The sequence below is a fragment of the Vigna umbellata genome, chromosome 2 (assembly GCF_029865625.1).
Source record: "Vigna umbellata cultivar VRB3 chromosome 2, Vumbellata_1.0, whole genome shotgun sequence".
Lineage (NCBI taxonomy): Eukaryota > Viridiplantae > Streptophyta > Magnoliopsida > Fabales > Fabaceae > Vigna > Vigna umbellata.
In genome coordinates, this window is record NC_142166.1 from 33040370 (window position 1) to 33054973 (window position 14604).

The 14604-nt window shown below is 38.9% G+C and overlaps 2 protein-coding genes across 2 annotated transcripts in view; one reads left to right on the top strand and one right to left on the bottom strand.

Moving 5' to 3' along the window:
- Nucleotides 1–2593: 2593 nt before the first annotated feature.
- On the bottom strand, nucleotides 2594–3043 carry LOC148203832 (uncharacterized). The gene has a single exon (XM_088107779.1). The coding sequence runs from the start codon at nucleotides 3041–3043 to the stop codon at nucleotides 2594–2596; it is 450 nt and encodes a 149-aa protein (XP_087963905.1).
- Nucleotides 3044–4417: 1374 nt separating this feature from the next.
- Nucleotides 4418–14604, top strand: part of PDR2 (phosphate deficiency response 2) — a 32245-nt gene continuing 22058 nt past the window's right edge. The window contains exons 1-12 of the mRNA XM_088106589.1: nucleotides 4418–4873; nucleotides 4960–5052; nucleotides 10512–10714; nucleotides 10943–11015; nucleotides 11108–11280; nucleotides 11370–11541; nucleotides 12241–12345; nucleotides 12438–12548; nucleotides 12635–12721; nucleotides 12816–12998; nucleotides 13104–13154; nucleotides 13237–13362. Coding sequence (XP_087962715.1) covers nucleotides 4625–4873; nucleotides 4960–5052; nucleotides 10512–10714; nucleotides 10943–11015; nucleotides 11108–11280; nucleotides 11370–11541; nucleotides 12241–12345; nucleotides 12438–12548; nucleotides 12635–12721; nucleotides 12816–12998; nucleotides 13104–13154; nucleotides 13237–13362 — 1626 coding nt within the window. The 5' untranslated portion in view covers nucleotides 4418–4624. The remainder of the gene's footprint in view (nucleotides 4874–4959; nucleotides 5053–10511; nucleotides 10715–10942; nucleotides 11016–11107; nucleotides 11281–11369; nucleotides 11542–12240; nucleotides 12346–12437; nucleotides 12549–12634; nucleotides 12722–12815; nucleotides 12999–13103; nucleotides 13155–13236; nucleotides 13363–14604) is intronic.

Genomic DNA, 14604 nt, shown 5'->3' on the forward strand with positions numbered 1-14604 from the left:
CAAAATCAGCCAAGTGTTGGGCCTTTACCGATCCCCTTATCGCAAACCAAACTTTGACATTTCGACTGCCCATCCTACCATTCGTCTTGCTAAGTCAGGTTTCCTTAAGATCTTGGAGATAGGAAAATCTGTCTGGACCACGACCTGGTGGCTTTGGAAGTACGGCCGGAGTCTCTTGGATGCGTTCAACAAGGCTAGGGCTATCTTCTCCACTAGCTGGTATCGTGTTTCGGCCTCCTGGAGGGTCCGATTTACGAAGTATACCAGCCTAGGTTTGGGTCGTTCTTGAAGTAGCACAGCGTTGACCGCCGATTCAGAGACGTCCAAATAGATCTGCAACTCTTCTTCGGGTAACGGGCAGTTCATCACTGGTGGATTCATCAAGATGGCCTTCACCAATTGGAACGCTTTTTCACACTCACCATCCCACATGCTGCTCGACCCTTTCCTCATCTTCCATAGCACCAGTCGAACCCGTTTAGCCAATCGGGGGATGAATCGCGAAAGAGCGGTGAACCGGCCGATCAATCTTTGGACCTCTTTAAGGGTGACCGGGCTTTGCATCTCCAGCATGGCTGCACATTTATCGGGGTTAGCCTCGATTCCCCGGGCGGTAAGCATGAAGCCAAGAAACTTCCCGGCAGCCACCCCGAACGTGCACTTTGTTGGGTTCAACCACATCCCATACCTCCGAACCTGTTTGAAGACCTCTTCCAAGTCTTCCAAATGTTGTGGGCTGTCGGGGGAGCAGACGACCATGTCATCAATATACACATTCATGCATCGACCGATCTGCCCAGCAAAGATCCTATCCATTAGGCGTTGGTACATGGCTCCGGCGTTTTTCAAGCCGAAGGGCATAACTTCATAACAAAAGTTAACCTTATCTAAGATGAATGTTGTCTTCTCCCGGTCGGGTTCGTACATAGGTATCTGGTTATACCCAGACTATGCATCCAAGAAGCTTAACATGTTGTGACCCGAGGCCCCGTCTACCAACGCGTCCATGCTCGGCAAAGGATGAGAATCCTTATGATATGCCTTATTTAGGTCAGTATAGTCGGTGGACATGCGTCATTTCCCGCTGGCCTTCTTCACCATGACCACATTGGCGAGCCAAGTGGTATATGTTACCTTCCTGACAAATTCGGCTTCCTTCAGCTTCCTGACCTCCTCTTGTACAACTTTTCTCTTCTCTTCTCCCATTCACCGCTTCTTCTGCGCTACTGGTCGCGCCTCCTTAAACAACGCCAATTTGTGTGACATAACCGAGGGATGGATCCCTGGCATGTCGACATCCGTCCAGGCGAATAAGTCTCAATTCCTCCATAAAACGGATCGGATCTCTCTCCCTAATCCTAGTTCTAGCCCTCGGGCAATAGTGGTGGTCACGGAGGCGTCCTTTCCTACCAGGATCGGTTGTGTCTCCCCCGGTGATTCCAGCCGGTCCTCGGTACTCGTCCGTAGATCAAGATCCGTCATGGCCACTTCGGACCCACTTGTCCTTCTTTTCACCGTGCGGGTGTGAAGCTTTAGGCCCGCCACGTAACATTCTCTTGTTGTTTTCTGGTCCGCCCGGACCGTGTAGATTGCTCCTCTGCTGGATGGATATTTCAATATAAGGTGGGGGGTTGACACGATTGCCCCGAAGGAATTCAGACACGACCCACCTAGGAGCACATTATAGGAGGTGTTAGCTTCTACCAACAGGTACCTAACCATCTTCTCCTCACTGTCCCAATCGGTCCCAAGTCGAGTGCATAAATCCACATATCCCCTAGTGTCTACCCTTTCACTTGCGAAGCCGACAATCTGCTCGTTGTACGAGACAATGAGATCGTTTGACATGTCCATTTGCTGGAAGGTTTTCTAGTAAAGGATGTTCACCGAGCTTCCCTGGTCAATCAGCACCTTGCCCACGCTGTAGCAGGCAATTTCCGCTGTTACTACCATTGGATCATCTTGATCGGGCTTGGGTGCATGAAAGTCTTCGTCTGAGAACGTGATGGGCGACATGAAAGTCAACCGTGTGAACAGATCGTAAGGCCCCCACATGACGCTTCCGAGCGGACGACGAAGATCCTCCCCCCGCGAAACAGTCAGAAATCGTGTTGATATGCCTCCGCAGGGTACGGTCGCGACTCCTACTACGGCTCCTGCTTCACCGTCTCTTAGATCGCGGACGGTCTGTCCAGTCATGCCTAGACCTTTCTTGTCTTCCTGGTCTTTTGGGACTAGTCCGTCGCGGACTTAGTCGATTCAAGGGTGCTTGGGGACGGTCGACCTTTACGTACTTCTTTAATTGCCCCGCTCGGATTAATTCTTCTATCTTGTCCTTTAGGGTCACACACTCTTCTGTGGTGTGGCCCAAGTTTTTATGGTACAAACAGTGTTTGTTGCCGTCCGCCCCTGGCGGAGTATGTCGTCTTTTTGGTTCTGGGAACAGTTAAGCAATTAGGGATTCCTAAAAAATTTTCGCCCGAGGGGCATTCAATGGGGTGTACTGTTGAAATCGCGGTCCCCTGGGTGGTTCTCTCTGCTTGAACCCTCCAAACTTCCCAGTCTGACCATCCGATTTCCTTCCGTTGGTCTTTTATCCTTTACTCTCCTGATTCTCCTTCTTGTACGACTGCTTTATCTCCTCTACCCTTATCTCATCGGTCGCCCTCTCTTGCAGTTCTTCCATGGTTTTGGGTGTTCGTCGGCAGACGCTGTCCTTGAATGGTCCGGGCTTGAGAGTAGGTAGAACGTATTGCAAGGCGAGTTTCGGGCTTAAACCCTTCACCCGCCGGACGATCTTCTGGTAACGATCCATGAATGCTCTCAAGGTTTCTTCCTTCCCCTGCTTCAGGTTGACCAACTCGAAGATAGTCAAGTCCTGAGTGCTATTGTCAGCGAACTGACGGTTGAACATGCGCTGCAACCCTGCGAAATTCTCTATGAAATTGGGATGAAGCGAGTTAAACCACTCGAGTGCCTCCCCTTCCAATGATAAGGAGAATGCTCGGCACCAGATGGCGTCGTTACCTGTATGGAACGCCATTGTGTTCGAAAAGGTCTTGATGTGGGCTTCTGGGTCCGTCGTCCCGTCAAATATCTTAAACTGGGGCGGGACGAACTGCTATGATATGTGGACGTCCATGATTGCCTGGACGAAGGGGAGTAATGTTGACGAGGTTTTGGTTTTCACCACTAACTGTTTGTCCTCCACGACACTCTCCGCATGTATGGATTTGACCTTACTTCCCTTGACCTCTGGTTCCGTGGGTTTCCATATTTCATCCAGTGAACCGCTACGCTTGGTTTTATCTTCCACAACAACTTTCCCACGCTCCTTACCGCGCTACTCTCCCTCCTTCTCTCTTGCTCCTGACTCCCTCTCCTGGGCAATTCGAGCCGATTATTTAGCCCTCATTGCTACGAGTTCTGCTTCTTGGCGCTACTGCATCTCCTCCATCTTCTGTTGCAACATTCGAATCATCTCAACTGGGTCGTCAACACTCATGTTTCTCGTGGTCACCATTGGGTTTATCAAGCAACTCGGCCCCACGGTGGGCGCCAAAATGTTTTGGTTATGGGGTTGAGTCACCAAACTCCTTCACAATTTTCCCTTCTTGTCATCCAGTCGTGCTCCAAGCTCCGCTGTCTTACTTTTCCGTCTAAGAGGGAACCTGTCAAAGATCCTCCGATGCTAAAGTCAGTGTGTGAACCGTTCAACAATTCAATAGAACAGTAATAAATGTGTAGTAAATGCAATGTACCTACCACTTACCTTTGACCTGTATTTATAGTTTTTGTCATGGGCTTGGGATTAGTGAAAAGTTAATCATGACCCAATTTTAGTCCAATAGCTTTAATCGCTGCTTACCTTGATCCTATGTGGTCTTCCTTGGACCGTCCGGTTAGGTTGATCTTATATGGTCTTCCTTGGATCATCGGTCCGTATGATACACACGTATAACAAAGGAGCATAGAAAAACCAAAAACAGAAAAAATATACACACATTTCATAAATTTATCAGTTGCTAATTCATTTTTGCTTTTATTTTTCCTATATTTATTCCAATTTTCTTTTCCTTGTCGCATGTGTGTATGGTTAATTCCCATGATCTTCTTTTCTTAAAAATTTCTTAGAAAAATATATGAAAACGGTAAACTTTTTAAATCATCATTAAATTATAGATTACATGTAAATAAAATGATTATTTGCTGTAATAATTACTTTAAAAGCTATTTCTTAGCTTTAACTAAAACTGATTTGTAATTAATTTAGATGACAAAATATATAACTTATAACAAGATAAAATATATTGTAATTATCCGAAACTTAAACTCCATCTTTTTTTCTAATGTGGAACAATAATAAAGTAATTCATAAATTAAAGGAAAATGGTTAAGTAGTTAAGCTTTAGCGGTGACGTTGAGGGAAAAAGAATAGCTTTAGTGAGAAGAGTCGCTCGCTCGCAAACGGAGACCAAATCGTCGCGAGTGGCGAGGGGTTGAACCTAGCCGCTCTCATCATCGACAGTTAAAGAACTGAACCTTTTTGGTCAGATCTGAGATTTAGAACGCTTCGTAATCTCAAACCCTAACTACTCCGGTGGCCAAAGCCAACGGCGATTCGATGTCGAGTTTCCAAGTCGGCGGCAAGGTTGTGGACCGCGTCGATTTGCTCAGGAAGAAGCAATTGACGTGGCGCCTTGACGTTTGGCCTTTCGCCATGCTTTACTGTGCGTGGCTTTCGGTTATTCTTCCCAGCCTCGACTTTGTGGATGCAGCGATCGTTTTAGGCGCGCTCCTTGCGCTTCACATCCTCGTTTGGCTCTTCACTGGTTGGTCTGTTGATTTCAAATGTTTCGCTCACTATAGCAAGGTAAATTGTTTTTTTGTATCCGTTACGAATTATTGCTAAGTGTGTATAGAGTTATCTTAGTTTTTTTTTCTTCGGTTTGTGTTCAGGCTAAAAATATTGACCAGGCTGATTCCTGCAAGATTACCCCGGCTAAGTTCTCGGGTTCTAAAGAAGTTGTGCCGCTTCATTCTCGGAAAAGTGTAAGTCCCGACAACTTTTTAATGGTTGAATTGGAGCGTGGTAGAGTGTTTATGTTATTCTTTTTTTCATTTGGAAGATAGTAAGTGTTGAAAAACAGGATTTCAGAGGAGGAAAGTATGTTGACTTTATGCATGATAATACATACTAAAAAAGTGTACTGGAAGATGATTAAAGCTCAGTGCAATGAGAATTGGAAGAGTATGTTAGTTAGTTAGTGTCTTGGGTTTAGTTCTTGAAATAAGATGGGTCTTGATATGTTGTAAGGTTCAGTCCTAGAAAGAGGATTTAAAATAAATTATGATCTTTCTAGATTGACAATTTGTGAACCTCTTACGAAAGCAAATGCATTGTGTAATTTGAAAGAGGTGGCTAAATTGTTGCCTTTAAGTTTATTCGGATTTTTTATTTGTTTTTCTTATCGTGGATCAATGCCTATAGAAGGAAGGTTCTTACTATCTGTGCTCAAGGCCTAACCCAACTTGCAAAATAGGCTTTTAAGGTGGATTGCCTAAGCCTTATAGGCACTATTTAGTTCTTATATATAGTCAATTAGGGTCTCAACTGCCCAAGAGCTACATGTCTGGCTGCACTCTAGGATACTTTAGCTTGGTCTTTGTGGTTAGTCCTTTCATACCTTTCCATCCCAGTGATGACTGCGATTTTCTTGAGTGATTTCCTTGGAATAGCATGTAATGAAATAATAACTTTTATAGAATGCTGATGAATTGCCACACTCAGATACTTGGCTATCTATTTTTCTTTGGTTTGGGGGTGAGTGGTGGAATTTGTGCATGGAATATATCTCAGGAAAACTATCAAGTTTTGGTAAGGTGGTACTAGATTATTGGGTCAATTGCCTTAGAAGGGGTTGGTATATTATTTTTCTTTAGTACTTGACGAGATTAGTACTAATTAAAATTGTGAATAGATTTTGGAGCATTCTTCATATGCCAATTTAGAGGTTTTGAGCTATGGTTTGGAGGAAAGGCAAAAGATTCAAGGACTTCTATTCGTTGCTACCTCTTATGGACAGAGCAATCTTAACCTTTTTATGATGCTCGAGATAGGACAGTTTTTTGTAAGGAGAAGTTTGCTGGTGTATTATGGGGAGACATTCCTCTTTCTTTCTATTGAAATACCGGGTATCTATCTACTGGCATCATATCTCCATTATTCACGGAGTGATTCGTGTTTTGTAAAAAAAATTAAGTAATCCATATATTGCATGGAGGAGCTGGAAGGAATCCTTCAAGTACAATTGAGAGAAAAAGAAAGCCAGTTACACATGGATGCTCACATTAGGAGCAGCTTGGGTAATTTGATTGATATGTCTTTCTGATTGAGAAGTTTCCCAGAAGAAGAGTGCACGATGAGTGTTATGATGAAAATGGAAGGGCTTCTTTTTCAATACTTGCAGTCATGTGTTCTGAACACAACTTAGATGATGTTCAAGAATGAAGTCATCGGACATTTTAGCTGTTCATGATCTCACATCTTAATGAATTTTCATGGGGCTGAAGCAAGAGGCCTCTATGGAAGATAAGGGAAATTCAAAACTTTTTTATGACCACTTCTTGTCAGAGGTCGGGATTACCTTTGGAAATCGCATTGAAGGGGATCAAGGAGGAGAGGAGTGTGGAACTAAAAGAAGCATAGTTGGATCCTTGTTTAGGAGTGGAGCTTTGTCCAAATGGATAATTGTTCAAGTGGTCTATAGGCTTGGCCACACAACTTTAAAACACTCTCTCTTATTCTTTTCCAGCTGCCTGCCCTAACTTACTGCCACCAATAGCTACCGCTGCTGTCATTGCTCGCCGCCCCAGTCAAGTTTTTTTTTTTTCTTTTAAATTTTTTTCTTCTTCTCCACTTTTACTATAATTATTTTTCAAAACAATACCTATTTTTCAGCAATGGATGAGTCAAATTTAAATACAACTGTTTCTAATTATTGTGGGAAAGTTATGGAAGGAGTTACTAGAGCAAAAGAACATCCCATTATTGTGGTGTTTTGATATGATGTTATTATTATTTGAATTTCTAGACATAATATTATTACTTTTGCATTATAATTATATGTTGTGGTATTATATTTCTTTTGACCAATGTTTTCGCCATAACTTGTTATGGTTTCCTTTATAACTTTATAAAGGATTTTTGAATCTCTGATATTTTCTGTTATTCGATATTGATAACACTAAAGATAAGGAAAATTTATAGTATATAAGTGAGTGCAAATCTCATCTTATAAGCCAATTTTGTAAAGTTGAGTTAGGTTTAAAATTCACTTTTTAAGATGGTATTAGAGTCATCCAAATCCTATTTTAGCAAAATTTGTTATTTGTTGGGTTTATCATGCTACCTGCCATCAAACCTTTATCGGACTACCCATTGATGTTTTGTGTCACCTGCTAGTGGGATGGTATCGAATGACCTTCTATGCTCGAGATGTATATGTCTTGACGTGATGGGGTGTGTTGAAGATTCCACATCTACTAGATATAAGACGAGTTTACATGATATAAGTAAGTGCAAACCTCATCTTATAAACTGGTTTTGTAAGATTGAGTTAGGTTTAAAGTCTACTTCTTAAAAATATATTTTATCTAATAGATATAATTTAGTTATTATATTAATATATTAATTTACAGTTTTTAAATCATGATTTCTCATAAAGTTATATAATATAAAAAAATGTAATTACTAATGGTTCAACAATTACACTTGAATTGATAAATTGTGGATACGTGTTTTCACTGTCAGGTTCAGGGGGAAAGTATATGGTAGAAGGAAGTGAAAGGAAGGGAGAGACTATTATATATGGTCTGTACAGGGGTTGTTTTCAGTAGTTTTTGGAGAAAATTGTAAGTGAAAGGAAGGAAGAGACAGGTCCTTTTGAAAGCTGTCTGGTTTTCATAGGAAGATCATCCAAGAACCTGTCTTGGAGTTCTTTACAGTGTTAATAAAATCTGGGTACCTATCATTCACATTGAATGCTAACACTATGTGACAGCATAAAAGTACTTAGAAAACTTAGCATTGGTCTTTGTATTTTGACAAAATGGGGTTGAAGCTAGTGCTGTTGGAGTTGGCTTTGCAAGCATTCTTTGATCAGTTCTTGGTGGGGCTGAATTCAATATAGATAAATAGATAACCCCATTAGATAGTTACTTGTAGAGTAGGGTTTTACTCAAAACACTCTAGTGTTCTTATGGGATTCTGTTAGTATGAAAGCTTTAATCTGTAAGTAACTCAGGGTGTATCGTACCAAAATTCCAAAGGATTTGAAAAGATATTACTTTTTTATTATAAAGTCCTATAGTATTCAATGAAGACTTTTAAATGATATAAACAATGTAGTCAATACTGCAATTTAAAACATGGAATCACACAATGTCATGATTCTGCATACCACGTCCAATTTAGAGTCCATGCAAGGTTGCACTAGGGTGGGATTGATGGGATTGTTGTAATAAATGTTAAAATGTTGGAATTGTTGTGTTTTCATGTTCTGCTGTGTTCTAGGTTTTGGGTTCTGCATCTGCCCAAAACTGTTCTTTGGTCAATAAGCTTTGGCTTAAAACCCAAGGCCAATTAAAAAAATTATTTTTCTTCAAGCAAATGTGGTTTCATGTTACTAAGTAGTTGGTGTCACGCTTCTCCCTCCTTCTTGTCTGCTAAGCAACACCTTCCCCAAAGTTGTGGCTGTTTTGATTGCTTGACCACACCATAGGGGAAGCTGTGTGGATGCATAGTACTCAAGATTTCACCCTTTCTCCTTCACTCAGTTTTGACTGCTTTTCTTTTACTCTCTCTCTCTCTCTCTCTCTCTATATATATATATATATATATATATATATATATATATATATATAAATATATTGTATTTATGTAGAATTAGAATCTATAATTGGTGTTATGATCCCACAATTTAGGATCTTGTGAGCCCTTCATAATCCCAACCATCTCAATTTTGATTACCTTGGATATAAATAAGTCTTGTGATATTCAATTAAGATAATAAGGATTTTGAAGTAGGTCATTGAATTCTAGTGGTATCAATTATGGATTTTCAGAATTAAAAGTTTGTTTGTATCGAAGTATATAGATTTTGATGAATCATTTTCAAAAAGGAATTTTGAGGGACTTCACCTGACTTTTTAGTAGGAAGTATATCCATCAAATAATCTCACATAAACCCTTGAGACTTTCCTGGATTCTTTTTCTTTCTTTTTGTTGGTTAGGTTTTTCTTTCTACTATCTAACACAATCTATTATTCTCTCTTTGTTGAAGGGCATAGAGGCATTCATGTGCTGCACTAAATAACTTCACAAAAATTGTCATTTTGATGGATTTCCAATTGATCCAATTTATGAATCTTTATTTTCAATATTATTAAATTTGGTAAGAAGACCATAATCTTGAATTTATTATTTTAACTCAAGAGCAGAAATTAGAAGATGATTTTACTTTTGTGTATCCACACCTTGTATTTCTTTTACTCTTGTAATTTTAAGTGCTCTAAATTCAGAGTTCTTTTTCAAAATTTTTAAATTCTTACACTATGACAACTTTATTTAAGTCCAAACTATAAAATCTCAATTATAATAGTATTTTAAAAAGATCTGACAATTTAATATTTCTTATAGTCTTTTAAAATTTGCAAGACTTTAATGCTAAAGTAGTCTTTTATGATCCCAATCCAATACATCCCCTTAGTTCAGTTAGTTAGTCTTTTCTGTTCCTTTCTGTACGGCTATAAATGCCTTAGCTGATCACTTATGTAAATTGGCTTTTTCACTCGAAGTATAAACTAGTCACTCTGACTCTCTAAAACTGAAAACGGAAATCTTTTCAATTTTAGAGTGGAATCAAGACTGAGGCCTTTGGGTCAAGGAGGGGCAAACTGTTGAAGTTCTGCAAGTTTGCTGTTGAATTCCAGAATATCGTGTTTCTGTCATATAAAAACAATTTTAGAGGGTTTACTGGGTTAGATATATATTCAGATTGACCACATTGCTAGCTTGATGTGTTTGTTCTTGATTTTATATTTATTGATTTTGTATTTCGTGATTGTTAGGAGGATAGGTTTTCAGGTTGGAAAAGAAGAATAGATGTACATATATGTATAATATTTTCATAATTTTATGTTTGAAATTTATTGTATAATTTTTATCTCATGTTCTTGTTAATGCATATTCTGCACGAATTCATAATTGTGAGTCTGTGATGCCTTTTATATCAATACTTTCAAATGTAAACTGTGCTGCGTGTATGCAATTTTCTGAGTATGTTTGTTGGCATTATTTTAATTGTTTTGTTTGTTAATCCAGCTCGCCCCTTTTTACATTGTTTACTTTTACAGTTTGTGTTTTGATAAGAAATTTTATTTCTCTTTCTTCCTCTTTTAGAGGCCCTTCCTTTGATTTGTGTATCATAGTAAAGTTCTTAGTTATGCAGTCTGCAGGTTCTTCATCAGCTGTGGATTTGGAAGAGAACTACTTTGATTTTAGAAAACAATGTTTTGTGTATTCAAAGGAGAAGGGAACATTTTGCAAGCTTTCCTACCCTACCAAAGAAACATTTGGATGTTACATCAAATGCAGTGGCCATGGCTCTGAAGCTAAAGTTCTTGCAGCTACTGAGAAATGGGGACGGAATGTGTGGGTTTCCTTATTCTCTGGTCATTTTATAATTCTTTAAAACATAATTTTTAATTCATAATATTTATGGATTGGACTTGGTTTGGCTTAGATGTAATACCCTAATTTTGGTAATTTTGTTGATTCTTGATTTTGTTCTCTCTCAAGAAGACATGCATCATCTGATCTATTTGCATTATGTTGCTTTAGTTTTTCTCTCTAATAATTTTCTACATGTTGATCTTCTAGATTTGATTATCCTCAACCAACATTTCAGAAATTAATGAAAGAGCATTGCATGGAGCCTTTTTTCGTATTTCAGGTACCCTTTGTTAAATAATATTTAGTTTTCTGTTTTTTGTCTGTAATCTTCAAGCAAACTCTTTGACTTGTTCTTGTTTATATTATGACCAGGTTTTTTGTGTGGGGCTCTGGTGTTTGGATGAATATTGGTATTACAGTTTGTTCACTCTATTTATGCTCTTTATGTTTGAGTCAACCATGGCGAAAAGTAGATTGAAAACTCTAACTGAGTTGAGACGTGTTAGAGTGGACAGTCAGATCCTAATGGTACATCGCTGTGGCAAGTATGTTATCTCTTTCTTAATAATTAATAACCCTATTTTGGATTTAGAGGAGTAAAAGTTTAATACTTTCATTTATATTTGGATTATAGGTGGGTTAAACTCTCTGGTACAGACCTTTTGCCAGGGGATGTTGTCTCCATAGGCCGCTCTTCTAGTCAGAATGGGGAGGAGAAGTCTGTACCAGCAGACATGCTTATATTGGCTGGAAGTGTGATTGTGAATGAAGCTATTCTCACAGGCGAGTCTACTCCTCAATGGAAGGTGTACCTCTTTTCTGAACTACTCACTAAAGTATTTGTCTGATAGCCTATGGATATATGATATAATTAGAAGTATAAATTGTTTTGCTGGGAGGGGACTTATTTTCTTAAATTCTGTGTAGTTGATTCTTGTCTGATTGCCAAAATTGCATTTTTATTTGTTAATTGGTTTGCATATCTTTGGTAGTAATTACTTCTGGAGTATTTCTCGGCATACTTCTATGCTGCTTTTAGTCTTGAATTTCTAAAAGTCATAGATATTTGATTTCACCCAGGAAGCCGATCAACTTGTCATACTATTAATATTTAGTTTGTCCTTTGGATACTGTTGAGCCATAGTTGTGCTGCATAATTATTTTCCTGCTCTCTCTATTTGTTTTTAATATTATAGTCCAACTTCATTGATGATTGTTATACAGAGCATTAATACTGACTTCAGTTTGTTATTTCAAAAAATTAAATGCTTATGCATGTCCCTGAATCCGGTTTACTTGTTTATTATTATATATCTGAACATGCAAATTCGTTATTATATTTGCTCTTCTTTCGCATAAAGGAATAAATAAGCTTGGGATAGAACATCTTTAATATTATGGTTGGCTGGTATATCTAAATACATCTCTGACGAGTCTATGGAGACTGGACCTTATTTTGTCATGTTCTCTTGCATGAATCTTATTCAGAATGTTTATTCTTTTAGATTTCAATTGCGGGTAGGGGTATGGAGGAGAAATTGTCAGCAAAGCGAGATAAAAGCCACGTTTTGTTTGGTGGGACAAAAATATTGCAGCATACCCCAGATAAGGTTATATTCAAGCTGGGAAATTATACGGTTTTTGTTTATTGTTCAGCTAGTGTTCATGCTTCTCATTTTATTTTTAATTTTGTTGGAGTCAGAGTTTTCCTCTTAAAACTCCTGATGGTGGCTGCTTGGCTGTTGTCCTGAGAACGGGTTTTGAAACAAGTCAAGGAAAGTTGATGCGAACAATCTTATTCTCTACAGAAAGGGTAAAGTGATATAAACCTTACCGAGGCTGATTTTTTGATTTCAGTGTTGGTTTGATGATTTTTCTTGTTATTTCTGAATTGACTAGGTGACTGCCAATAGCTGGGAAAGTGGATTATTCATTTTATTCTTGGTTGTGTTTGCTCTTATTGCTGCTGGTTATGTGCTTGTTAAGGTAATGATGCTCTGCAGATGCATGGTTAAGATGGTATGATCTTAATCGTCAATTGTGATATGGCTTGATAAATTGTTAATGTTTTTGCTTGCAGGGGCTGGAAGATCCCACAAGGAGCAAGTATAAACTAATACTAAGTTGTTCACTTATTGTTACTTCTGTGATACCTCCTGAGTTACCAATGGAATTATCGATAGCTGTTAATACTTCTCTTATTGCCCTGGCACGACGTGGGATTTTTTGCACAGAGCCTTTTAGGATACCATTTGCTGGAAAGGTACCTGGAGGCCTGTCTAAACGTTTCTACTCATGTACCTTGTTTGGTATAGAGATCATATGACATTTTTTTTATATAATTTCTTGTACATACCTTGCCATACAGGTTGATATATGTTGTTTTGACAAGACAGGGACACTTACATCTGATGATATGGTATGCCCATATTAGACAATGATATTGATTTAGCCGTTTAGACTATTGGTTGCGGTCTAACTTTTTAATTCCCACTTTGTAGGAATTTTCTGGAGTTGTTGGGTTGAATGGAACTACAGATTTGGAGTCTGATACAAGTAGAGTGCCTGTACGAACAGTTGAAATCCTGGCTTCTTGCCATGCATTGGTGTTTGTTGAGAATAAGCTGGTATGCCTCTCTGCCTGGTGTGATTAAACTGAACCTTAGTTTTTAGGCTTGGCTATAGTATTACTTGAGATCTAAAACTGAGAAAAATAGTTCTGAAGGGCTTGTTAGACCCTTCTCAATTCTCTTATTTATATAGATAAAACTGATACAATAGATGGATGGAAGATGAAGAGATTGTCCTAGACTGCTAGGAACAATCATTATAGATAACCCAACACACAACTACCTACTTTAGGCCGTGCTATACTAATCATAGGTAGACTTAATAATTATTCTAACACTCCCCCTCAAGCTGGAGCATACAAATTGTATGTACCAAGCTTGGAACAAATAAACTCAATCCGAGGTCCCCTTAACGACTTAGTCAACACATCTGCGAGTTGGTCATTTGATCCAACAAACTCAGTACAAATTTCTTTTGACAATAATTTTTCCCGAACAAAATGACAATCAATTTCTATATGTTTGGTTCTCTCGTGAAACACTGGATTTGATGCAATGTGAAGAGCAGCTTGGTTATCACAATACATCTTCATACTCTGGATGTCACAGAAGTTAAGCTCTTGAAGGAACTGCTTCACCCATATAAGTTCACATGTTAATGAAGCCATTGCCCTATATTCAGCCTCAGCTGTTGATCGAGCCACTACATTTTGTTTCTTACTTTTCCATGAGATAATGTTTCCTCCAAGGAAAAACAATATCCAGTAGTAGATCGTCTATCAATAGGAGAACCTGCCCAATCAGCATCACAATATCCTGATACCTGAAGACTTCCTTTTTCTTCATATAAGAGCCCTTGCCCGGGAGCCTTTTTCACATACCTTAGAATGCGAATGATAGCATTCCAATGGCCAACACATGGAGCTTGCATAAACTGGCTAACCACTCCAACTGCAAAAGATAGATCCGGCCTTGTAATAGTGAGATAGATTAGTTTTCCAACTAGCCTCCTATATCTCTCCGGGTCGGGGAGTAATTCACCTTCTTCTGTTGTTAATTTTTGATTTGGATCCATAGGGCTATCAACAGGTCTACAATCAATCATGCCTGTTTCTTGCAAAATATCCAGAGCATACTTCCTTTGGGAGATTACAACTCCATCTTTTGACTGAGCTACTTCAATGCCTAGGAAGTATTTGAGGCTCCCAAGATCCTTGGTTTGGAAATGTCTACACAAGTACTCCTTCAACTGAGATATTCCAGCAGTATCATTTCCTGTAATAACTATATCATCAACAT